The sequence below is a fragment of the Pectinophora gossypiella genome, chromosome 21, assembly GCF_024362695.1.
Source record: "Pectinophora gossypiella chromosome 21, ilPecGoss1.1, whole genome shotgun sequence".
NCBI lineage: Eukaryota > Metazoa > Arthropoda > Insecta > Lepidoptera > Gelechiidae > Pectinophora > Pectinophora gossypiella.
Window position 1 is genome coordinate 3,794,948 of NC_065424.1, and position 26,050 is coordinate 3,820,997.

General features: G+C 39.6%; 2 protein-coding genes across 2 annotated transcripts in view; one reads left to right on the forward strand and one right to left on the reverse strand.

Moving 5' to 3' along the window:
* The window catches only part of LOC126376630 (probable peroxisomal membrane protein PEX13), a 325,664-nt gene that overhangs the window by 128,279 nt on the left and 171,335 nt on the right, over positions 1-26,050 (reverse strand). The gene's annotated exons all lie outside the window — the stretch shown is intronic.
* LOC126376824 (alpha-crystallin B chain-like) lies at positions 19,741-21,759 on the forward strand. The gene is made up of 3 exons (XM_050024372.1): positions 19,741-19,892; positions 20,513-20,696; positions 21,316-21,759. Exons 1-3 carry the CDS (start codon positions 19,741-19,743, stop codon positions 21,757-21,759), a joined length of 780 nt encoding a protein of 259 aa, XP_049880329.1.

The following is a 26,050-nucleotide window of genomic DNA, read 5'->3' on the forward strand; positions in this document are numbered from 1 at the left end:
AAAGCGTTCAAGCGTACCTGCGCGATAACGCCCGGGTAGTATTCACCCAATTGTAATTTATTAAATAAATGTTTTGTATTCTGTAAGTAATGTCGACTTATGCTTTTGTATCACGTTCTTCTTCTTCTTTACCCTCGCCACTTCCAGGCGCCAGGTATCTCGCTGACAAACATCGTCTTCTTTGAGACTCAGCGTATTTATGTCCCTCTGGACATTTGTCAACCAGGTGGTTTTAGGTCTTCCACTCTCCCTCACTCTAGTAACCATGGAAAGGAGTTTTCTCACGACATAGTCGTCCTTTCTTCTCAGTACATGGTATCACGTTGATAAGTTTAATACATATTTAAGTTGTTTGACTAGAAAATCATCTGGATTCCATTACTATCATGATGCTCAGTTAAAATAAATCCTTCGAAAATAAAATTCTCTGTAATCCTTATCACAGATGTTCAGAAGGGTATAAATAGGTACATTTGACCCTCGTAGTTTCTCAACAAAATATAAGAATAATAAATAAAAAAACATGCATCTACCTCCGTCACAATTAACCTTCGACCCTACTGACCACTGGGCAGCTTGACCCTTCTCAGGTAACAGAGAAATTTGACCCTATAGTCATCTGGACCAATTCGTGTCTTTTGTGACCCTTTGAAAAAAACTCCGATTGGCTTGCTTTGACAAAAGACGTGACCCTTCAAATTAGGGTCCCTTTGACCTTAAGGTCTTAAAGGGTGCATTGTGGAATGGGATTTAGAGGTGTAACGGATGGTTCGGTGAATGGGGTTTTTATTCAATGTCTCGTGATTCTTCATGGTGTTTACAATAAGCCGTATTAATGTATTGTTTGATGCGTCTTGGGAGATTTCTTCTGTAGCTGTAAATATCTTAAGGGGTTAAGGAACAAACCAAGTTTCAATTTAGATAGGTTTAAAATCAGCACGCTGAATCACCTGATCGTCTTGAAAAGTAAGATGATTCCGTACTTCAGAAGACACGTTAAATCGTTGGTCCCGGGCTAGCCCAAAAGCTTCCACCAACCCGCAGTGGAGCAGCGTGGTGGAGTATGCACCATACTCCATCTTGCTCATTGAGGGGAGGCCTGTACCCAGTAGTAGGACGTAATACGCTATTTATATTATGTTATCTAAAATCTATGCGTAACTTTATGACTCTTCAAAGAACTTTAACTTGGCTGAACGAATCCAAGGAACATATTGAACGGTCACCCATCCTTAAACTGACTTCTTCCAAGTCAAATGCCACTAGGCTACAAATAACTATACCACACTCAATAATACACTACATTGCTTATCTATAAAATTTACACTACACATGATGTCGACGAATATATACAGTAAGTATATAAAGCAAAATAAGATTTATTTTTTAAATTAAATAGCCTTAGGGGTATCAAGGTTCCATTTTAGAAATAAGGGATATTTATTATGTTCATACCTACTGTGTGCCTATACCTACTTATATCTAAAATTAAAGATTTCTATTCTATTCTATTCTATTTACGGGAATTCTACAATAAGTCACGTCAAAAAAGTACTTAATTAGGTAACCTTGAGCACCAACTTGAACTGTTTATAGGTTTAGGTATAATTTACAATTTACAGAGATAGACGCTCTGACTTGCTATCTTAGATTATTCTTACATGCAACATTCAATACTTACTTTCACTGTTTCTTTTCTTAAGATAACTGCCACTTTATCCTCGTAAATTATAGTATTTTAAGATTATGTTGTATGAAACAAAAACGGGTTTTCACATCTGCATACTAATGTGCTGTTTATTACACAACTGCTCTTATGCATTTCCCATACAAAGTAAACGTAATGAATAGTGACTTGCATTGCACTCTCAGATTATAGAAACGACGATTATTGCTATATGTAACAAGTTTGTTACTACATACTTTGTTTACTTACCTTACTACCTACCTATTTTCCACGAAAAATAGAAGAAAGAAGATGGAAAGGCGTTTTTTTTGACATGACTGATTGTAGATTTGCCGCAGATGGCATTAACTACTTGGCCGGACGAATGGGGAGCGCTGAAGGCTCTCACCCGGAATGAAAAGGCCCTAACGCGCGTTTTGTATGAGAACCGCTGTCGCCGGTTCATTCCCGCTCTCTTTCTACTACTCCTGCAAACAGATAACTACGATAGCTCTACAGTTTCTTAAATTCCATAGCCACTTTACCGGAAATGTATATTTTATTTCATAGGCTGCAATTTTATTATTACTTTTCGTAAGTTACTGCATACAAAATAATTGTTTTGATAAATAGCCGATCATACTAAGGTTCTTAGCTTTCTTGTAATAAGAGGGATCTTCTTGCACAAGAGTCGATTCATTCTTTCAAATATTATCCCCACAGACGACGTCCTGAGCCGAGGTTCGCGCCCAACAAGGCACCCTGAGGCCTGTTGTCTTAAATGAACCGGGTGAGAGCCTTCAGCGCTCCCCATTTGTTCGGCCAAGTAGTTAATGCCATCGGTGGCATATCAGACACTGGCTAAACGTGTGATAAATAACCAATCACATATCGGTGCTAATTCCTGTAAACACCATCTAATTTTATTTTAAGTTATTTCTGTCATTTTCTTATCCAACGAAAAGGAAAGGGACGGATAATCGACAAGCATAAAACGTCGCAATTTTAAGCACAAATCTAAAACAACCGTCTTAAAATTTTACATTGGCTGATAACCCGACTGAATTAAGTTGACAGCACACGTCAAACGGTTTGCATACTAACGAGATACCTTTTTGATTCTCCCGGGTTATTCATTCATTTACTCATTCTTCCTAAAATTAAGAGCTGTCAATCATCCGCTCCTTTCCTTTTCGGCGGATAAGAAAATGACAGGTAAGTAAAATTAGGAGGTGTCTGCAGGAATCGGGGCCATTCTGTACCACATTTAAGTCAATATATTTCATTTCATTTCTGGACTCTGCCGAGCTGGTCACACCTTGACCTAGTTCAGGCGGGTCATCACAACACGCTCACTGACAGACAGATCAATATTCCAGTACGTGCTCGGTTCTTATAAACAACATAGATGTCTATTTCTTACTTTGATTACATTACTCTGTGATCTTCTTATCGTGTCGATGGCAAACTAAATAGTATCGGCCCAAAACTTGGCAACAAGTATGGCGCTTATTATTATTATTGCGTATGACAGACAAAAATAAAAATATCCTGCGTGGAACATATATCCAGCACACAATGCAGCTCGGCTATACCACCTGGGAAACCTGTGCAGAGGGTACTCGTTCACTATGTGAGTATGGCACTATCTGCAGCGCTCATCATCTGATGAGGATCTTCTCCTGCGTGCAAATGTTCGAGCACGCAGAACTCATAAATGTCAAATGGCAATATTGCTTGTATATATGACATTTTTATCCCCCCCCCCCCCCAGATCAGACGTAGGTTCGGATAGAGCTACTCATATCTACTTACAATGGAGAAACATAACAGTTCATGATCTCATCATTACATACAGACGGACAACAGATTGGTCCAATTCACTAGCTTTATAAAAAGACACGTAATGCCAGACAATTTGTCTCTTTGTGCGACGTGGGAGCTGGCTGCCTCCTCTCTAATTCTATTATCTTACCTGTGAGGGTTTCACCTCGAAGATATATCCCTCGTGGCTTACGTGGCTTGCCACTGGTTCCGACACAGTTTGTATTTGTGATGAAAAATACAAATACAAATTGTGAACAACGTAGAACAACAAACATCAGAGATTGTTCTTACCATTCTTAGCCATAAATTCACGAAAATTTTAAAACTCACTTTTGACAAGTTTACGAGACAAGGATATGAAGTTGACAACACTAAGGGCTCGACTTGTCTTCATCACGGTCTGGGTATTTTGTTTTTACTCTACCACTGACACATCATCATCATCTTCCTAGCATTATCCCGTTTTTCACAGGGTCCGCTTACCTAACCTGAAGATTTGACAGGTCCGGTTTTTTACAGAAGCGACTGCCTGTCTGACCTTCCGACCCGAGAAGGGAAAACCAGTCCAATACTGGTCCAATACTATGTGACCTATACCTCCGAAAATGCATTTCTCGGGAATGTGGGTTTCCTTACGATGTTTTCCTTCACCGCTGAGCACGTGATAATCATTTATGATCCAAAAATGAATTCGAAAACAAATCATTCGATTTTCATTGATGCCTGTGCTGGATTCGAACCCCAACCTACCCCAACCACCGTCACACAACGTAAAAAAAGAGACGCAGTTCAAATAACAGTAAAAACCGTATGCAAATCTATTTAGTGATTCTGGAGATTAGCCTAACATATATACGTATGATAGAACAGATTTATAATCTTCTTTGCTGGACTGGGGGCGAAAAATAAAAACAATAACACGTTCAGCTACATAACCGCGCGATTAGTTTATTTTGCCTACTTTCACAGTCTACTACGGCATCTTGCTGTGGGGTCATGCTGCAGATATGCTTGCAGATATTCTGCAAAAGCGAGCCATTCGGGCGATTTACAAATTGGGACCCAAGATGTCACTTAGAAATAAATTTAAAGAAATTAATATTTTAACTTTGGCATCACAATATATCTTTGAAAACTTAATATATGTAAAAAAAACATATAGGATTATTTGCAAAAAATAGCGATCGGCACATTGTTAATACCAGGAATAAAAATAAACTTGCTTTACAAGTCAGTCGATTACATAAGATTACTAAATCTTTTAAGGGGCAATGTATACGTTTTTACAATAAGATTCCCATTGACATTCAGAGTTAAACAAAAACTTTACAAAAAAGGTTATTATAAAGTTAGTGATTATATAGAAGATATGAATGCATGGGATTAACTGTCTGAGAACTGATATTAGGCAGCTAAATTACTCAATTTTATACCAATATTTTATGTTTATTTTTATTTTTTTAAAGAACGTCTAGGGCCCTGTGCCGAGGTTTTTCTTGCAGCTTCTTTTCCCCGGCTATACAGGTTGTGAGAAGCTGCAGTAGTTTTAGGCGGATGAGACGTTCGTTATGTAAAATTGACGATTCAAAGTGTAACTATGTTACCTACTGAATAAAGATATTTTTGAATTTGAATTTATCATACCGGGCATGTCGTAAAATTCGACAACAGGATTATGTCCTTACAAACATTAAGGATTGTTATAGGCAATGGGATGCTGCCTTGTCACCATAAAGTTCGTCGTATCCATTTCAGGACTTCATATCAACAGTGGCTGCAAGTTATCTTTATTTGCGGCTCTACCTACCCATTTAGGGATAACGGACGTGAGTTTATGTATAGAAAATAATTATCATTTCTTGAATAATGTAATAAACCTTGCGTCCACTTCCAGGAATCAAGTTTTTAATAGTAAGTACTTACAATCTAAGTTTTTCCATGTCTTGCATATTTTTTATTACTTTTTTTGACGTGACTTATTGTAAATTTGCCTCAAATGGCATTAACTACTTGGCCGGACAAATGAAGAGCGCTGAAGGCTATTATCCGGATGTCTTGCTTAAAAAAGTAACTGCAATGATCGTCGTTGTACATGGACAACACCAACCAACGGTACTGCGGCTCTGCGCAGTGTGTCACCACAGCCAGTTATTCTATTGTTGTCAAATAATGAAGCTGCGCCCGATGAGAACAACACAAAAATACCTATCAATTGACCCCTTCTTGCCCACCTCGCTTTGGTACTGGTTAACCGCTCGCTACACGGGGCAGTGCCAATCAGCTCGCGACATCCCGCTTAGGGACTGTACTGAAAAGTATCGCCGTCCGAAGGACGTAATATACGATCTTTACGACCCGATTACTCTAGCCATAGAGGCAGCCAATCAGCTCGCGACACCAAACACTTCAGAATCCCGATACTGACCCCGCCGGCGTAACGATTTCCCTCATTCACTGCTTATCGCTATCGACCCACTAGGGTCGATTAATTCTTTCAAATATTCTTCCTCTCAGACGACGCCTTGGGCCGAGATTCGCGCCCAACTGGGCACCCTCAGGCCTGTTGTCTTAAATTTTGTACCGGGTGAGAGCCCTCAGCGCTCCCCATTTGTCCGGCCAAGTAGTTAATGCCATCTACGGCGAATCTACAATAAGTAACGTCAAAAAAATATGATACGACACGACCTTCTCCTTTATTTGTTTCATAAATGTTCTCGTAGGTATTCCTCTCTTTCCTTCAATTTACAAAACAAAATAAGCTAATTACTACAAAACAAAAAAAACATCTTTTGGGTTTTGGTGGTGTTTTTGTGGCTATTCGGGTTTTCTTCTAAAATCAGTGGCAGCCACTCACCGTTTAAGTGGGATCTGCCTTAATGACCGTGTTTAAGAGCAGCGTATCTGCCGGGCAACACTCCGACGCCACATAAGTCGGTTAGAAGGAGATAAGATGCCTCCGTCGCATACTCTGGAGATGAATCCAACATCCAACGCGTAGAGCTAGACCAGTTACAGATCTGGTCAATTAAAAAAAATAATAAGAATAAGAATAACACAAATCATTTACATCTATCTACACTTCTACATCTACACTAATAATTATATAATAAAGAGATTTGTGAGTTAGTTTGTTGGATGTCGATTTCGAAAGATACTTACGTTATCTATGAGTGCTTTATTTGATTTGACCGAAGGAGTCCTGTACCCAGCAGTGGGTCGTATAAAAGCTATTTAAGTGATTAAACTCCCCATTTGTCCGGGCCAAGTAGTTAATGCCATCTGCGGCAAATTTACAGTAAGTCACGTCAAACAAAACAAATAAATTTGGGCGGCAAATTTGAGGCACTTTGTTATTAATGTAAGTATCAAAATATAGTTTATCAGTTAGTCCTGTCTATACAATTCTACAGCATCACCAGGCGCGTGCGCAAGATAATAGCGACAGTCTGAGAGCAACGCGATAACGTTAAAACGTTAAACGCTACTCCACACAAATAGATAAACACAGAACAATAGGTGACTATTGCATCGCATAATTCAATGTACATTTCGCGTTTTGTAAAGCCTTTATAAAAGATAGCTCAAGGAACACAAGTAACTGAAGTTTCTCGGAGGATTTAAGAAGTAAAGCTGAGGTATTGAGTTGTCTTGTAAAGTGCCTTGTTGATGTTTGTTGAGATTACATTCTTTGTTCAAATTTCAGAATATTTTGTATTTTTAAGTTTTTTTGCTGACTGATTTGAAATGCGATTGTAGAATGAAATGAGAAAGAAACGAAAAAAAAAATGTTGCTTCTTGAACAACACAAAATTCTATAAGATAAAGTAGTTATTTTATTCTATAGGATACTTAACTGTTGTATTATTTTACTTGATTTGGAGTTTTCCCCAGAAGGGTATTCCTTTTTTGACCGGACAAACAGAGAGCTTAAGGTATAAAGCTCTAATTTTAAATTAATTATCATAGCATCACGCCTGTATCCCCGAAGGGGTAGGCAGAGGTGTATAGTGCTTAGGTAAGTATATAAGTAAGATACACCCACTCCTCGTCGGGTGAGAGCCTTCAGCGCTCCCCATTTGTCCAGCCAAGTAGTTAATGCCATCTGCGGCAAATCTACAATAAGTCAAAAAAAAAGCTTCTCGTCAGCTATGTTTAAGTCTCATACAATATGGGGCCAGCGTATTGCCATTATCAGGGTACAAATCCTGGAAACCAATTCAGTGGTTTAGAACCCGAGCCGGGAATCGAACCCGTAACACTACGATGTAAGCCACCCGTTCTCCGAACAGGGCTATCATGGATTCAACAAAACCATCGCATTCTTGCATTCTTGACTCATATTAGATAAATCATTTCAATTGGGTCGTGTACGATTAATATACTTTATTGCACTTAACAACTAGTTACATCACAAACAAGAAATGGACGTTTACAAGGGTGGACTTATCTCTAAGAGAGATCTCTTCCAGCCAACCCAGAGGTAGTATTAGAGTAACTGCGGAAGAATAAAAAGATGCAATATATTAAATACTTTATAATAATTATATCTACATATAAAACCGTTTAAAAAAATATATATACACAAACATACGATCATGAGTCCTAATATGTACACACTTTGAAACCATGTCACATTAACTTTTTTTTACAAATTTAACCTTAAGTCTCATTAAATGTCAAATATGATAATGCGACAGGGTTCTTAAGTGGGTACATGATATGGCTCATGACTGTGCTAGGTTCAAGATAAAACGAAATTATGATTACTACTTACTTACTATATTTTCTTTTTTTTCTATTAAACTTAGTTATGTACGTATTTTAATAAAGAAAAACGTAATAGTTTATAAGTCCGACATTTTATCATGTTTTTCAATCAATCAATCAATTATAATACTCTATTGCACAACAACATATAGTAACAAGTTTTACACACATGAACTAAATATACAGTACAATCTGGCCTTATTATTGCTAAGCAGCAATTCCTTCAGGCAACCAGTGGTAAGAAAACATTTATCACATTTTTCTTTATTTCTTTCTTTCTTTCTTTCTTTCTTTCTTTCGTTCTTTCTTTCTTTCTTTCTTTCTATATACAAAGGACATAAACATACGGATAAAAACATAAGCACAATAGGCGGCCTTATTCATGACGTCCCAGGTTGCTTTCGTACAAATTCCATAGTAATTTGATGTTTTGACGTTTAGTAAAAAGTAACTGATTTGACTAGTTGGAAACTAGCCTATTACTGTTGCAATATAATTATCATCTCCACTAACCGAATCGAAGATTACGCAGATTTGTCTAAACCGACCTCCAACCAGCACTAGGGCGATCCATCATCGTACTAATTAACATTTTTATGTATTTTCATAATATAATTAGCCACGCAACCCGTCCTCGGTATAATGAAGCATTTTGTTACGAAACTTCGCGGGCATCCCTTGTGGACTGAACAGAGAGAGAAATATGTTAAAACAAACGTAAAACTTTCCACATATTGTATATAAACTAACGCCTTTCCCATCGGGGTAAGCAGAGACTATGAAATTCCTATCGCTACTATATACTATACTTATATTCATACAAGTATAGTATATAGTAGGGATAGTAGTAATAGTAGCTTGGCCGGACAAATTGGGAGCGTTGAAGGCTCTCATCCGGTAAATAAAGTAAATGTATTTTTTACTATATTTTGGCCCTTTTTGGGGCCTTTGGCGGATCAATAGTAACCGTGACACCAGGGGTTGAGGCTGATATTCCACCTCACAACCCACACGATAAGAAGAAGACTATATTTTGTTATTTACTTTATGTGAAGTCCTAAAGCTCTCCCGAAAACCTAAAGCACACTCTTGACACTCCGTTCCAAAATCTTATTCTCATTGCGCCCGCCTTACCGCGTAGTTGCGAGGGAGTCAGACTAACCGCGCGCGCTCCCTTACTCCTTAGGTTCAAATCTAACACAGGCCTAAACCATGATTTTCGAATTCATGTTTGTTGTTTTTTCTTGTTTGACGCGGTTTGACGTGACTTATTGTAGATTTGCCGCAGATGGCAAATTATATAATATGATAATTAACTACTTGGCCGGACAAATAGGGAGCGCTGAAGCCTCTCACCCGGTACAACATTTATGACGACAGGTCTGAGGGTGCCTAGTTGTAGTAGTCGTCTGAGAGGAAAAAATATTTGAAAGAATTAATCGACCCTAGAGGAAATCGTCGACCACGCCGGCGGGGTCGATATCGGGGAATTCATGTTTGAGTCATGTGGTCAGCCGCCGTGAAGAACGGGATAATGCTAGGGATAGGTGATGTTCTGTTAAAAGTTAGAATAACCAAACGTATATTTGAACCATCAAAACAATAGATCCACAGCACATGCGGCGCGTGCGCATCGCGTCGCAAGCTCACGACACAATAATCGTGCGCGATCAATACGACGTCGGCGATTTGGGTCATTATGAGGGTATTAACCCTATGCCACCTTTGTTTATAATAGAGTCATCAGTGTTTGGGTTCATTATTTTCATGATTTTATAATCTAATTAACGTGTAGATAGAAATCACGCCCGTGATACCTGATAGCGTGGCCATATTATTATATTACAATCATATTTTTAAAGTGTGGCATCGTGGAGAACAAAGATAATTGATATGACGGGGTCTATTGCCATTAACTGGGCACTAGCGGTGGATATAGTGCCCAGTTAATGGCTCGCCCGACTCGACCGGGAAAGAACAGACTACTTCTGGATGAATGATTTTGTTTTAAAATTATTATAACATTAGACACGAAAAAATACACATAAACAAATGCATTCCATTCAACTACAATTGTACCAACACACAATATATATAAAAAAAAAACAATTTTAAAATAATAATTTATAAGTCTTCTTATCGTGTGGGTTGTGAGGTGGAATACCAACCTCATCAACCCTGGTGTCAGGGTTGAGCCGCCAAAGGCCCCTGACATGACTCGTGTAACGACTACATACTTACGTCAGTAAGTAGTGACCGGGACCAACGGCTTAACGTGCCTTCCGAAGCACGAACCATCTTACTTTCGGACAATGAAATGTCTTAACCAGACTAGGGATCACAAAGTGATTTTTGTGACATGCCCCCACCATATCATATTGTATAAAGTATTGTATGATATGGTGGTAAATTGTGTTTAAATTTACATTCGACAAGCTCACGTATCGTCCAATGCTATCAAACCAATTATCTCCTAACTGGCCACCATTAAAGAACAATAAAGTTATTCAATAACCATCAACATTAGGTGTCCACAAGTCCATCAACAAGCGGCATAACCCATTGAAACTGTGGTCGTTGCTCCTGGCCTAAACTCCATGCAAAGTGTGGTGACGTGCATTTGTGCAGGGGTGTAGTTGGGTGAGCTGGGGCCCACCGGGGATTTAAAAGAGGCCCAAATTTCGCGACAGATTTATTACACTTTGTCGACTTCAATTCAATACAATCCAAGTATCAATTGAGACCCAAATTTTTCATATGGTTTAAAACTTTTTAGTCTATAATAGTCCAAACAAATAGTCCTCGGCCCCAAGTGCAGTCAAAGCCTAGCCACGGTAGGCATTTCAATATTAGTTCCCCTTATATTCCTTAAGTTGAGCTCGGTGGCGCAGCGGTAAACGCGCTCGGTCTGCGATTGTTGAAGTTAAGTAACTTGTGACCACAAAAAAAAAAGTTTGCATCTCGAGCTCCTCCGTGCTTCGGAAGGCACGTTAAGCCGTTGGTCCCGGCTGCATTAGCAGTCGTTAGTAACTATCAATCCGCACTGGGCCGGCCCGATCTCCCTATCCATCCATAGGAAAGGCCCGTGCCCCAGCAGTGGAGACGTTAATGGGCTGATGATGATGATGCTCCCTCAATCTAAGCACTTAGGCCCCGTTTGACCTCAGCCCCGTCCCTGCACTCGTGCATTATTTGCAGATGTGCGACTGTTCTGATGGCTGCTTCTTGGAAGCTGCAAGCGTGTGCTGCATTCAGAGTGCACGGTGAGGTGTCGACTCCGTAGCTATTTATTTAGAATCTATTCATATACATAACATAACAAATACTTTATAGCACAAACAGGAAAAATACAAAACAAAAGTGAAATAGAAAGAGTACAATTGGCATATACCTACTAAGCCTTTATTTATCGCAGTGGTTCATTACGTCATAATATAGGTATTTTATATGGCAGGAATTTATGTAATGCTTTATAACAACTCCAATAAAATGATCAAATAGTATAAACTACTTACATATATAACCTACATAACATAATACAAATAGCCTATATAAGTCCCACTGCTAGGCACAGGCTTCCCGTCAATCTACCGGAGGAGGTATGGATGGAGCATACACATAAAAAACAGTATATTGACAGATCTAGGCGATAAGCATCAGTCCTGTAATGTAGGGCCGGGATTGGTTGGGATCTCGATGGGTCTCTTGTACACATAAGATGTCACAGAGTGTACTACGGCACAATTCGGAGAGTAGCTCCGACTTGTCCCGCGAGAAACCTTCGAGAGAGTGGACTGACAGGGTGACTCTGAATCGTTGTGGAATTACGACCCAATCTGCGCGGGAATTGTTCGCGGATTGCCCAGCGATTGCCAGACGTAGCAAGAGATCAAGCAATATAGCTATGTGACATTTGTTTGCATTGCGCATTTACTTGTATACGCGCAAATGTCAAATTGCAATATTGCTTTCTTAGATGAATTGCTTCGATGTGGCCGTTTTAACCCCCCAGTACGTCGCTCGGGGAAGCTTTCGTACGTCCCATATATTATATATGTATATTCTATTCATACATTATTATTAACACTTTAGGTGTACGTGGTGGATGCTTAAACCCCACAAGTTGTTAAATGTGGATTGGTGTGTAGAACATAACATAAGTTCACGATTATATCCCAATTGGGTTAGTCAGACGTACATACATCGCAAGATTAACTAAGTACAAACACCTCAGCGAGCTTTCTGTTAGACCAACGTGATAGATGGTGAGCCGTATCGCCGTCTGAAACGGTCGAACCAGGTGTGTTAGTGAAAACTGCCCGGTACTGGGGTTCGAGCCGACGCAGCCCGATTGAGAAGCAAGCAGGTAATCCACAGGACCACAGTGAGTATTCAGAACTGGCAGGAATGTATTTTCCTTATTCTTGACTTATTTATTCTACAATACCTACCTAAGAGTAGGTATGCCCATAGCCAAAGTAAAGAGGAGCGTGCAAAATCAAAAATGGCACCTCAAAATAATATATGGTCACCTCTTATCATGTCATCAGGCATATTTTATTAGTCGAACTATGTATCTAGCCGACCTAAAAGGCGCCAACTACCTTTGTTCTGTTTTTTAGGTGCCAATTTAGACATCATCAAAATATTAGTCATTACCATCGACAAGTTTTTATTCGTTTTAATATCGACTTTAGACACTATGCGTTTAAGACTTGTTGGATTAAAATTAATTTAAATTAGAAGCACAGGATATATTTGTAGGCAGATATTTAGCATTGTTTTATAACTATAGATTAAATGTCATTGCTCGATGATGATATACAATCTAGACCATAAATTGAGGTATAAAAAATCGGCCGCATATGATTTGAATGGTAATGAAGCGGTGATTCTTATGATATTAGTCATTAAGAGGCTATTGCGTTTCAAATTGTATGGAAAATTGTTGCCAAATATGAGGGAACTTTTGGCTATCATCTGCATAGTTGTTCCTACTACGGTGGAGGTGTGCTTAATGACGTGTTTTGATTGGTTTATCTGGGTTAGCACCAGTGCTGCAGCGCATACCAAAACGTTTTGATTGGTCTAAAGCTTGATTTGTCAAGCTTCGTCGCTTTGAAATTTGTCCAAAACCGTTAAAATGGAGACGAGAAATTATTGTTTTTTTTTCAGGTTAGGTTTAGCAATATTGCAATTTGTCGTTTACGCATACAAAAGTAAGTGCGCAATGCAAACAAATAGCAATATTGCTTTTGTAGGTGAATTTCTTTGTTATGGCCTTTTTAATCCCCCTGGTACACCTTTGCACAATTTTTAATAAGGTAAAGGTGAAGTACATCTACCTTAGAATACATGCAGCCTTGTAGGACTTGAACCTACAAATAAGATTGTGCGTGTAGCCAAAGCTTTAATATTTTACCTCTGCCTCAAAATATAATAATATGATTACCAGCGGTTGGTTTATGATATGCTCCCGGGCCCCATCAATTTGCAGTACAATCAGTAAATTGGTCTGAGGCGTGTGTGGAGCAGACCTGGCGCTGAGCGGGGTGGCTGGGCGATACTAATAATTCTCACTGCATTCTCGCATAATACCCATTTTAATGGTTGACAATGAGGGACTTTCTAGGCTACGTTCACCAAAGATAGATGGCGTTGTTCAGTTAAAACGTGAGAATTACCTATTTTGTAAGAGAAGTGTGTCAGGATCGAAGCAAATGGAATTCTATAGTCTCTGCTTACCCCGGTGGGAAATAGGCGTGAGTTTATGTATGTATGTAATTACCTATTTTGTCATTACTCGGGTTCATAATTATTACAAAATACGATGAAATGGCAGAAGAATATACAGGATGTTAGTGACTTCGACACGAAAACTTTGAGGGAAAATCTGACCATGATTCTGAGTTGATATCAAGTGGAATATTTGTAAAGGGTGATTAATATCAAGTGGAATTTTCCATCGCAAAAGTATAGAATTGAAAATAATTTAAAACAACTAAAAACAAATCATGAATTTTGCGACGGAAAATTCCACTTGATATTAACTGAGAATCATGGCCTGAATCATCCCCCTCAGTATTCGTTACGATGCGTCACTAACCCACTGTATGTAGTATAATCTTGATTTTTCTACATGGCTAAGATTTCTGCCTTTCTTTTAAGGACCTAACTTTTTGTAGATTTGCCTCGGAAAGCATTTACAACAAGAGTAAAAAAGTTGAGTGAGTTTTCGTAGTAAGAGTGAAGTTTTACGCAAACTGTATCGAGACACGCGATCGCCGTGAGATCGGTATCGAATCCCGCGCGGGATGGCCCGTGTTCGATGCCGGAAATTAAACAAAAAAACCAGTGACGTCATCCCATACCATTTTAATGGATTACTCATTTATTGGGGGATAAATGTTGATTACAAGGTAAAAAACTGTGGTCGTTTATCTGTTGATACTCACGTGTTTTTGGGGTGAAGAGAATCAACAGCTTTTTTTTGACGTGACTTATTGTAGATTTGCCGCAGATGGCATTAACTATTCGGCCGGACAAATGGGGAGCGCTGAAGGCTCTCATCCGGTACAACGTTTAAGACAACAGGCCTGAGGGTGTCCAGTTGGGTGCGAACTTCGGCTCAGAGCGTCGTCTGAGAGGAAAAATATTTGAAAGAATTAATTGACCCTAGTGGGTCCTAGTGACTTTCGGTTCTGTCCACCCTGGTCCGCATTAAAGCGTGAATCCAATCCAATGAAATGTTTCATTTCTCATCTATACAAATCACTTATTCTTCAAAGATACACTTTCTTCATAAAAACCTTAAGTACAATCAATGCGAATGAAGAAAAAGTGTTGAGAGAACAAAAACTCAAGACAATTATCGTATCAAGTTAAACTGTGGGTAATTAATCGTTTAACTCATTAAGTTGGTTGTTACGGCTTCCCGTACCGTATATTATCATTATCATACAGCTATGATTAGTGCAAAAACCACGCCTTGTTGTGATGAGCTCTCAACGTTATTCGTTTTGCGAATAAATATTAGCACAACAGCTTTTTTGATGTGATTTATCGTAGGTAGATTTGCCTCATATACACACAGCTAGCCTGGCCAGATATTCACATTTAGCTGCAGATAATCCTTCCACGTTTATTTGGAGGATTCGTCTGACGGGTCCAACAGTTCTCGTCTTAGGTACTCGAGTAGGACAGATATTAGTGGGGAAGCCCTGAAAAGGACTGTTTTGGGGATCCATGATGTAATCGCAGGATAAAGCACCGGGAGATTCGCAAAGAACAGTCCGGTGAGCCATTTCAGTCGAGAACGTTTAGCCGGCTAAGCGACTTGGTTAGGGGAGCTTCAGCTGGATATATGATCCACGCAGGATATTTTATTTTTGTCTGCCATACGCAATAATAATAACGGGGAGAAAGAACTCATGATCTCCCTAGCGTTATCCTGTTTTCACAGGGTCTGTTTACCTAACCTGGAGATTTGACAGGTCCGGTTTTTTACAGAAGCGACTGCCTGTCTGACCTTCCAACCCGCGAAGGGAAAACCAGCGCAACACAGGTTAGGTCACATTCGTCGGAAACGCATTTCTCGTGTATGTGGGTTTCCTTCACCGCTGAGCACGTGATAATCTTTTATGATCCAAAACTGAAATCAAAAAGCGAAAATCTTAGGTTTACGCCTTGGATTCGAACCTGCGACTTAACAGTGAGAGACAAACGTTCTCTTTACTGGGCTGCCACGGCTAGAAACACGGGGAGAAAGAACTACCAGAAAAAAGTAATTACATTATCTCACGCCAGTTGTATCCAAACCCAGCTTTTTACCATTTCAACTTGATTAATTGACCATGAGCAAATCTGGTAATAATGTTTACACATTACTCCCTCAGAGGGTGTGGCGTCAAATAATAGTTCCATTACGAGATCACGGCGCCAGCGCACGCGCCGCGAACGCAGATGATCGACATTTTAGTAATGTAGAGTTGGACTATATTACTTATCGATAATTTTTAAACGTTTATTTTATCTTTGATAAAATCACATTTTCACTCAAGTTCTTTCTCACTTTCACATTTTTGGTTTATTTTTGACGTGACTTATTGTACGTTCGCCTCAAAAGGCATTAACTACTTGGCGGGACAAATGGGGAGCGCTGAGGGTTATCACTCGGTACAAAAATTTAAGACAACAGGCCTGAGGGCGCCTAGTTGAGCGCGTAGTTTGCCAGATACACATTTGAAAGAATAAATCGACATTGCGATAAGTGAAGTTGAATGAGGGAAATCATCGACCACACCAGCGGGGTCGGTATGGGAGTCCTGAAAACATGTTCAGAGCCATCGACCTTTCATCTAATAATAGTACAACACATTCAAATGTTAACATAATAGGGTATTTGAATGGGTCAAAATAAATTTTAAAATGTTAATCTAGAATTAGAAGCCCGTCTAAGGTGATCAAAAATCAATCTGGTTTTACTTTTCGACTTATTTTCGAATTTTATTTCTGAATTAATTAACAATGAGTACGACGTTTGAGCGCTTTTAAAGGTGACGTCACATAATAGTATTTTCATAAAAACTTCAAAGAAAACTCGATTTGACGTTTTGTTAAAACTCATTTGGCTAGATTTGTCTAGTAGCCTATTGGTTCGCGCCCAACAGGGCACCCTCAGGCCTGTTGTCTTAAACGTTGTACTCTCACCCGGGTGAGAGCCTTCAGCGCTCCCCATTTGTCCGGCCAAGTAGATAATGCCATCTGCGGCAAATCTACAATAAGTCACGTGAAAAAGAAATATCTAGTAACCTATTATATAAACTGATTAGTGTTGAATTCTCATTTTTATTTAGTACAACCAAAACAAACACCAAACCAGATAAACTAGATAAACCAGACGCAAGAAACCAGAAACCAGAGTTGAGTTGAGTTGTTGTTTGTTGAGTTGAGTTGAGTTGAGTTTTTTGGTAAACCAGATGCAAGATTATGTAATACAACTTATTGATATCGATAAATTACAAAGTACCAACACTATTTAACTGATCTAATGATCATTCATCAAGCGGTTGATTTTGTATTACAGTTCACCTTTTAATACGGAGGGGTTAATATTAATAAGGGTGAAAGCAACGCTAATTTGTGAAAATATATTCTTCTATCGTGTGGGTTGTGAGGCGGATTACCAACCTCATCAAACCTGGTGTCAGGGTTACTGAGCTGCCAAAGGCCCCTAATATGACTCCTGTAACAACTACGTACTTACATCAGTAAGTTTTAACCGGTACCAACGGTGTAACGTGCCTTCCGAAGCACGGATCGTCTAATATTTTCGGACAATCAGGTGATCAGCATGTAATTTCCTAACCAAACTAGCGATCACAAAGTGATTTTTGTGATATGTCCCCATCAGGATTCGAACCCGGGACCTCCGGATCGTGAGCCTAATGCTCAACCACTGGAACACAGAGGCCTTTGCCCAAATAAAACCCTGTTTTGTTATGTTTTACTATATGACGGATTGGTCGAAGAGCATTATGGAGTAAGTTCTATATTTCATACCATAATGCTTAGGTACATTCTTCCAGCCCCACTGCGCAAGTCCAACACGTCTTATTGACACGTCAGAGTAAATACCGGCCGTCTGGCAACACCAACAACGCATAATGATGTTTGCCAACACAGCCGCGCTCCCCTGAGAGATAACATACCTTTTTAAGGGAATTAAAAACGCTACCTCACTACCCCAACGTCCCCTTCTGTTCTATTTCACCATAGACAATTCAAACCAACTTTTTGCAGATTAAAAATTTACAATAAAAGCAATGGCAATGGAGTCGAAAATCCTATGAAGTTTTATTCACGCATGTATTCTAATGTTGTTTCAATATGGTATAATAAAAGAGCTATTATTGTTGCGAGGCCCTTTTATGGCGAGATTAAATCGAGATGTTTGAGATAAGCAATTAATTATTCGACGATTGCTATTTCTGTTTTATTTTTTTGCAATTATATCTGTAATGATACTTTTCCGCGAAGGTTTTTATTGCATTATTAATGAGATGAGAATAACAGATGTTGCTACAGTTGAAAACAATTACAAATGAAATATCTAAGAAAACAGAGTTATAAAGCAGTTCCCCAATGACAGGTAGACTAAACAATCTAGGTTATAGAAAAAATAGAGTCACCACTGCATTACTAAACCATGTCGATAAAATGCGTAACTTTTTAATGTTTTTATAAATTCGTTACGTGCTGATTTACACGAGGGTGTAAGTGTAACTCACTTCCTGGCCGGTTGTAATCAGTGGAACAACGGATGCCAAATTTCCGAACGAAATAAAAAATGATCTGTCAAACGAGCAGCTTTCCCGCCAATTTGGTGGCGTTCGGCGCGTTCGCGCCCTCACACTATTTACGGCAGCCATGTTTTATACACATTCGTGGATATTCGTTTTTAGAGATTTTTTTTTAAATAGTTATATTTATAAATGTACTTAAGTGAGTTTAAATTAAATTAATTGTTCATATGTATACTTAATCTAGAAAATATATTCATAATAACTTTAAAATGATTTATTAGTATAACGACATTGAAAAAACACTATAGTATTTAATCATTATTAATAATTTTACGACTTGCTAGAATCTTTTAGAATGTCACTATAGAAGTCTCAAGTCTCTAGAGATGATAGAAAAGATTTATATGTTCATGTTACTAGAAAAATAAACAAACCAGAAAGCGATTTCTTTATTCAAAAATAAGTAAATTAATCTCGAAATCCATGGTTCATCTACCCACCACGCCCTCACTAGGAGATTAATAGGGCTGGGTGTTTAGACCCCGTCGCCATGACACCGGGGGGGTATTGTCAATGTACCCCTAAATACCACATCTCAGGGGGCGCGTTTTATCCGCGTTGAATCATTTCCAAAGGTTAATTGGGTGTTATCTTGAAGGATTTTAGAGATGACGACAGATGAGGGCTTTTATTGGTGATTTGGGACACATACATGCACAGATACACACATGCACGTGCACGGGTACAGATACATGCACTTATAGAAAAACACTAAAATGATCCAGATGCTAGGATAAGTGAGGTCAAACTAGATTTAGTTGTCATCTCTTTATTAAATACTTTTATAAGTAGTTGTACTTGCATAGAGTATCTATTTCTGTAGTGGTTACCCACCTCAAATACACCAACAGAAATTAAAAGGTCTTTCCAAAGAATTTGCTATAAAAAAACTGCTATCTCTTTTAAGAAAAAAAACTAAGTATACCAGCACGCTTGACATTTCCACTGCAACCTGTCAGCTTCTGCTGTTTCTGTCAGCGAGCAAAAATCAGAACAATGTCAAAAATTTAAGTGAAGTCCAAAAAATAATTTTCCAAAATAGGCAATATACTCAATAAACCTAGACCCAGCCTACACCGTGTTGGTCGTCGAGGCGAACGCTCCACCACAGATACAATGGCGGCACCGAAGATCCAGGATAATGTCCTGGCCAAGACCATCACTATCCAGAGGACGGATTTGTCCACCTTCGATGACTCCTTCTCGTTCCTGCGAGAGAAATTCGACGCTGAGATGCGGAGGATGGACGAGGCCATGAACAAGTTTAGGTAACATAACATAAGCTCTATATCCCAGACTATATATATCCCAATTGGTGTAGTTCTCTGACTACACTACTGCGATGGATATACAGAGGTATATCTATCGCTAGATGAACTAAGTACCCACACCTTTGAGCACACCTTTTGAGCAGCTTTCTGTAAGACCAACGTGATGGTCGAGCCAACTGTGTTAGTGAAAACTGCCAAGTCCGGTACCAGGGTTCGACCCGGAGCACCCCGATTGAGAACCAAGCTGGTGTACCACAGGACCACGGTGACTTAGGTTCAGGTATTTCTTACATAAATCGTGTTCTGTAAAAACTAATACCATAGACATAGCAAATAAGCACTTTTTTTGACGTGACTTATTGTAGATTTGCCGCAGATGGCATTAACTACTTGGCCGGAACACATAAGCGCAGGACTAGGTATATTCCCAATTGAGGTAGTCAGAGGTACATCCATTGCAAAATGAACTAAGTACCCGCGCTTTATACTTACTTATACCATACAATACTAGTGTTTATCTTCCCTATTTGACGCAATTCCTTTTGATCCTGCGCAAGTCGTATATTCCCGGCTTTCTATGTAAATAACTTATTTCTATTTGTCTGTTCTATTCCCAGCTCGGATCTACAAACCCTGTATGGACAGCAGGGAACGTCGGCGCAAGTCGGAACGGCCTTGACCTCTGATATACAAAGCTCACCCACCTGGGACTCGCTGGTCAATTCCCCTCTCATACAAGGAGAAGGAACCGACAAAATGCTGAAACTGCAATTTGACTTGAGTCAATTTGATCCTGCAGAGGTACGTATTTAGTTGATCATTTCTTTCATCATTATCAATAATTTAAGAGTCACGCTCTTGTCGGTGTAGCATTCTCCGTGCTACTTTTTTAGGGGAATATAGGGCAGTGGTTTCCCTCTTGCCTTTCGCCCCGTAGTACTCTGTCTGACACGAGTGGGATGGCGCCCAAAGTAATATATTTCAAAGCCGTACTAGGACCCCTGTGCTCCGCCTCTAAATAGTACTGATAGTTACTGCTGCCCTCTGTCAAATTCCAGGTTACAATCTGTCCTGCATTCTTATATTTTTTTTGTCACATTTATATTTTTTCAGAATATTTCTTGCTGATTATCATCCTGGGTTGCAATGTCTTAACTAATATGATGGATGTATCATATTAACCTACGAATAATCAATTTTATAGCAAGTTTATCTTGCAACTTATGTGGACACATTTTTTTTTTCTGACGTGACTTATTGTAGATTTGCCGTATTTGGGTTTCACAAGCTGGATAAATGGGGAGTGCTGTGAGCTCTCCCCGGTACAAAATTTAAGACAACAGACCTTTAACCAGCCAGTCCCTACCTACATCAATACGGACCATTGCCATAGGTTTATAAAGTCTTATTCCCTTTCCAGATAAAAGTACAAATTGCTCAAGACATCCTCACGGTCCAGGCCACCCACAATGAACAGACAGACAGCAGCACTTTGACCAGGGAATTTAAGAGAGAATTCCTCCTTCCACGAGGCACAAACCCTGACGCGGTTATATCTTCCCTCTCTCGCGATGGAGTCCTCACAGTCCAGGCCCCGTTGCCTCAACTGATAGACCAGGATAAACCGAAGAAGCAGGAGTCAAAGGTTTTGTCCAAGGGTCAGCAAAATTCGCAACGCGCGCCGAAGCCAGACAAGACTGTGCCGAAGCCAGCAGCTGCTGAGGAGGCAAAGACTACTCCACCTGCCGCCCAGCTGCCTCAATCCCCGCTATCCTCAGTATCACCAGCAGCCCCAGGAGAACTACCCCAGCCACAGTCACCCAGAACAGTTTCCAAAATGGGATCCAAGACTAGCAAGAAATAAGTCCGAATGAAATATGATTAAGTACAATTTGTTAACTAGCTAAACAAAATCTGTCACAAACTTTTATAATCCGAACTATTATGGAATAAACATCTACAGCAGTATTTTACGATTTTTATTGTAAGCACAATATTCCCAGCAACATTGACTGCATCGTACCCCAAAATAATATAGTTGGCGCTGTACAGATTTGCCCTCGTTTAACCTAATTTCATGGATAATAGACATATGCATCTTTTACCTATGTTTTAGGTATAATTGCAAAATCAAGACTGGTCCACCCTGGCCAGCAGCCCCGTATCTAGAGGGGAGAAACTGGGTTTTGTATTTTGACCCCTCGGGGCGCTACTTTCAGGGGGGTTAAAATGGCCACATTGAAGCAATACATCAAGAAAGCAATTTTGCAATTTGACAAATGCGCATATAAAAGTAAGTGCGCAATGCAAACAAATGTCAAATAGCAATATTGCTTTCTTAGATGAATTACTTCGATCTGGCCATTTTAACCCCCCAGGTCTTGCACCACCTAAATATTTTGATAGGGCCACCACTGGATAGATATTGTGAAGGCTAGCATAGTCATCATCTTAATGGAAGATCCCAATAAAGTGGCCACAAAGTCAATATCAAATTATGTAATTTAGAGCCCCCACCTTCGTGGCTTATATTTTAAGCTGACTTCTAATCATATTTTGATTAATATGTTTAGGTTACCACGATAGATAGCGCCTCAAACGTACAATCAATATCCTCGATTTAGAATGAATCATTTGCATCAAATAATGTGGTTTGTGGGTATTTATTAAAATAACTTTAGTTTACTTTTATTAATTTCTTATTACACCATCCCGCATCCAAGTCAAATGGTTGTTTTCTGCCAGTGGTTGCCTGCAAGAAATTGCTATAGAGCAATAAGGCAGCCCAAGTTGTACTGTATTCATGTGTTATGTTTGATTGTTAAAATTACGTAAGTTCTGTGCAATAAAGTGTATTTGGTTTGATTTGATATCCGAGGAGAGCTTCATTATTTTTTACCCCGGCTCAGGGCGTCGCCTGAGAGGATAGTATTTGAAAAAAAAATAACCCTCGTGGTTCGAGCGCTGAATGAGGGTAATCGTCGACCACGCCGGCGGGTCCGGTATCGGGGTTTTGAAAATATAGACCTCTGCCTACCTATTCTAGGGATATAGGTGTCATGCTATATTATGTTATGTTAATTTACGTTCAGCCGCAAATACCAATAATTTTCTATACTAGGGTTGGAAGCATCGTTTTATGAGACACGTATAGTAAAGTTGTGGGTGTGTATTAAAAACAGTATCAGTCTATGACATCGCATCGGTAACGTGGCGCAGATAAACAGTCTGAACCACCCACACATGCTTAGTGGACCGTGAGCTCCGGACACACTGAGAGAATCAGAGATATCATCGCTACCGCAATGTCCGCTCCGCGGGATCCAACAGACGGAAAAGGAGCGACTGAAAAACAGCGTCTGTTTCTCCGGAAATAGACACAATGCTGAGTTCGTGTCCTATTCACTGCTGTGCCACATTATGTACTGAGTTTTAAAAATTGTTTTATGATTTTTTTTTACTCTGTATCACCTTGTATGTAATGTCTCACAATTTGTTGAATAAACATTTTCTCTCTCTCTTTCGCAATATTAGAACTTATGACCGAATGGTGCCGATTTCAGTACACACCATCTGATTTTATTTTAAGTTATACCTGTCATTTTCTTATTCGTCGGGTATTCCGTCACAATTAAGTTAACAGCACACGTCCAACTATTTAAGTTATTCATTCATTACTCACTCATTTTAAAATTAACGCTGGTCTATTATCCGTCCCTTTCGTTTTCGGCGGATAAGAAAATGATGGTTATAACTTAAAATTACGAATAATTAAAACATTTCAAATTATAACACAAACACTAGTCAGTCTAAAATACCGCCCCCTCTCGTACCCGGTTCAAAGGTGCCCATTATACTGGCCGCGTTACCGCGCACTATTGCCAAGGAAACCTGTTGAACCAGGAACGAGCTGGCGCGGGGGGGGGGGGGACTTAAAATAAAATTAGGAGGTGTCGGCAGGAATCGGGGCCATTGTCCTTTTAAAATGTAATACCCATTGTTTAACTCCTGCCGGCGACAAGTTGCTAGTTCTTATATTTCCATGTGTAAAATTTTGCTAATTATTATCGAGACGAATTCTTCTTTTTGAAAAGTCTTAATTTCCGACATCGTAATATACTGTGTCTGGAATTCTCGGTCGTAAGGGGTTAAAGCATAATCGGTTAATTGTTAATCCCACGTATACACCAGTTACTTACTATGCGGGGTTGAATGGAAGATCTCTCTTTTAGAAATCTATTTTTTGTGGTACAAAACAAACCACACCTTCACTTACCATTAGAGATGAAACTGTTTTTTTTTTTTACTTCACTTATTGTATTAGGTTCAGGTTTGCCTCAGACGCCATTACTTGGCCGGACAAATAGAGAGCGCCCGGTAGGTGAGATTGAGATTGTTGCTAAACGCAAACCTATTTTTAAATAAATTAAGTATATTTCATGTTTTTTGGGTGAAAAAATTCCCGCAATGAAAAAGGTCCATCCTATCTGCTCCCAGTGTACCCCCACCCTTCTCCCAGGTCACCTGTACGTTCACATGCGCTAATGTGTGCGTGGTGTTGATGCGACGCGTTGCCATGGCAACCGCCGCGCTTCCCAGAAACCTCCACTCCGTATTTGCTAATGGCTGTTTGTGCTGTTTCAGCGTTTACAGCCTGAAATGCTGAAACTGTATGACGGACGTGCGTTTCTGTGAACGCTTTGGAATTCAAAAATGGAAAGGTTTTCTTTCAACAAGTTCGATAAATTATAAAGCCCTTAATTATCAAATATCTCGGGTGTATGCGTCATTATGAGAGCCGTCAGCGCACCTCAATAGTTCGCCCAAAGCACCGACGAACTCAAAAAAAAAATTACAACTGTCAGATAATCGAAATCAGCTAAAAAATAAATCCCGTTAAAAAATATAAAACTGATAAGGTATGGTTAAAAACGTTATGGTAAAAATCGCGCAATATCAGTACCCCTGCCTCACCTGCGAGGGGAGACACCCTCACATACCCTCGATGATGAAATCCCTCTGAAAGGTCACTCCACCCCATATGTTCACTTGAAACACTGCCATCCCCCCCCTCACAGCGCGATTCGATACCATCCATACTAATATTATAAACGCGAAAGTAACTCTGTTACCTTTTCACGCCTAAGCCGATAGACACATAAACTCACGCCCGTAATCCCTAATGGGATGGGCAGAGCCACAAGTAATCAAAGACAACTTGCAGCCACTATTGATACGAAGTTCTAAGATGGTAATGATGAACCTTATGGTGAAAAGTGATCAGCCTATCGCCAATAACAATTGTCCAGTCATGAGCAATATCATATACCCACTTTAGAACCCCGTCGCACTATCATATTTGACATTTGATGAGACTTACGGTTTCATTTGTCAAGAAAGTTAATGCGACATGGTACCAAAGTACATACATATCAATGCTCGTGACCGTCCATCATGTTAGAAAAACACAATCCCTCCGTCTGATTTTTTGTTTTTTTTATGACATGCCCGGGAAGACAAATAGCTGAATATGTTCTACGTTTTTTATTTGCTCCCAGTACTGCGTAGAAACGTAGAAGATTTGGATGTAAATTGTCACATAGATAGATCAAAACCAAGGGAAAACGAAGGTTACTTTCCAAAGACGATATTTTTTTCCAAAGACGGCATTATCATCATCATCATCATCATCATCATCATCATCATGGCGTCCAAGCCGTGTCCGGCGACGGCGACTTCTAAATGTCTATCCCAGGTCGTTGTTATGATAGGCTCTAATGTGGCTAGCAAAACCGAACTTCGATTTGAAGGTTCGGCCACAATGGCATTAACTACTTGGCCGGACAAATGGCGAGCGCTGAGAGCTCTCACCCGGCACGATGTGGCCCGATACTGTTACCTAAATATCGCAGAACAATGCGATATCGAATCGTGCTGTGGGGAAGGGCTCTAACTTTCCGATATTTTGCCACTATGACGAATGCTTTAATGATGTTTTGATTTCGGGTTCAGTTACCGTTGATTTTGGGGTTGCATTTTTGGAATAGGTATTTTGTGTGTGTAAGATGATTACGTGCATCGCAGGGCATGTTACGCCGGCAATTAGCCGTAAAAACTACCACCAAACCGTAGTGGAGCAACGTGGTGAAGTATGA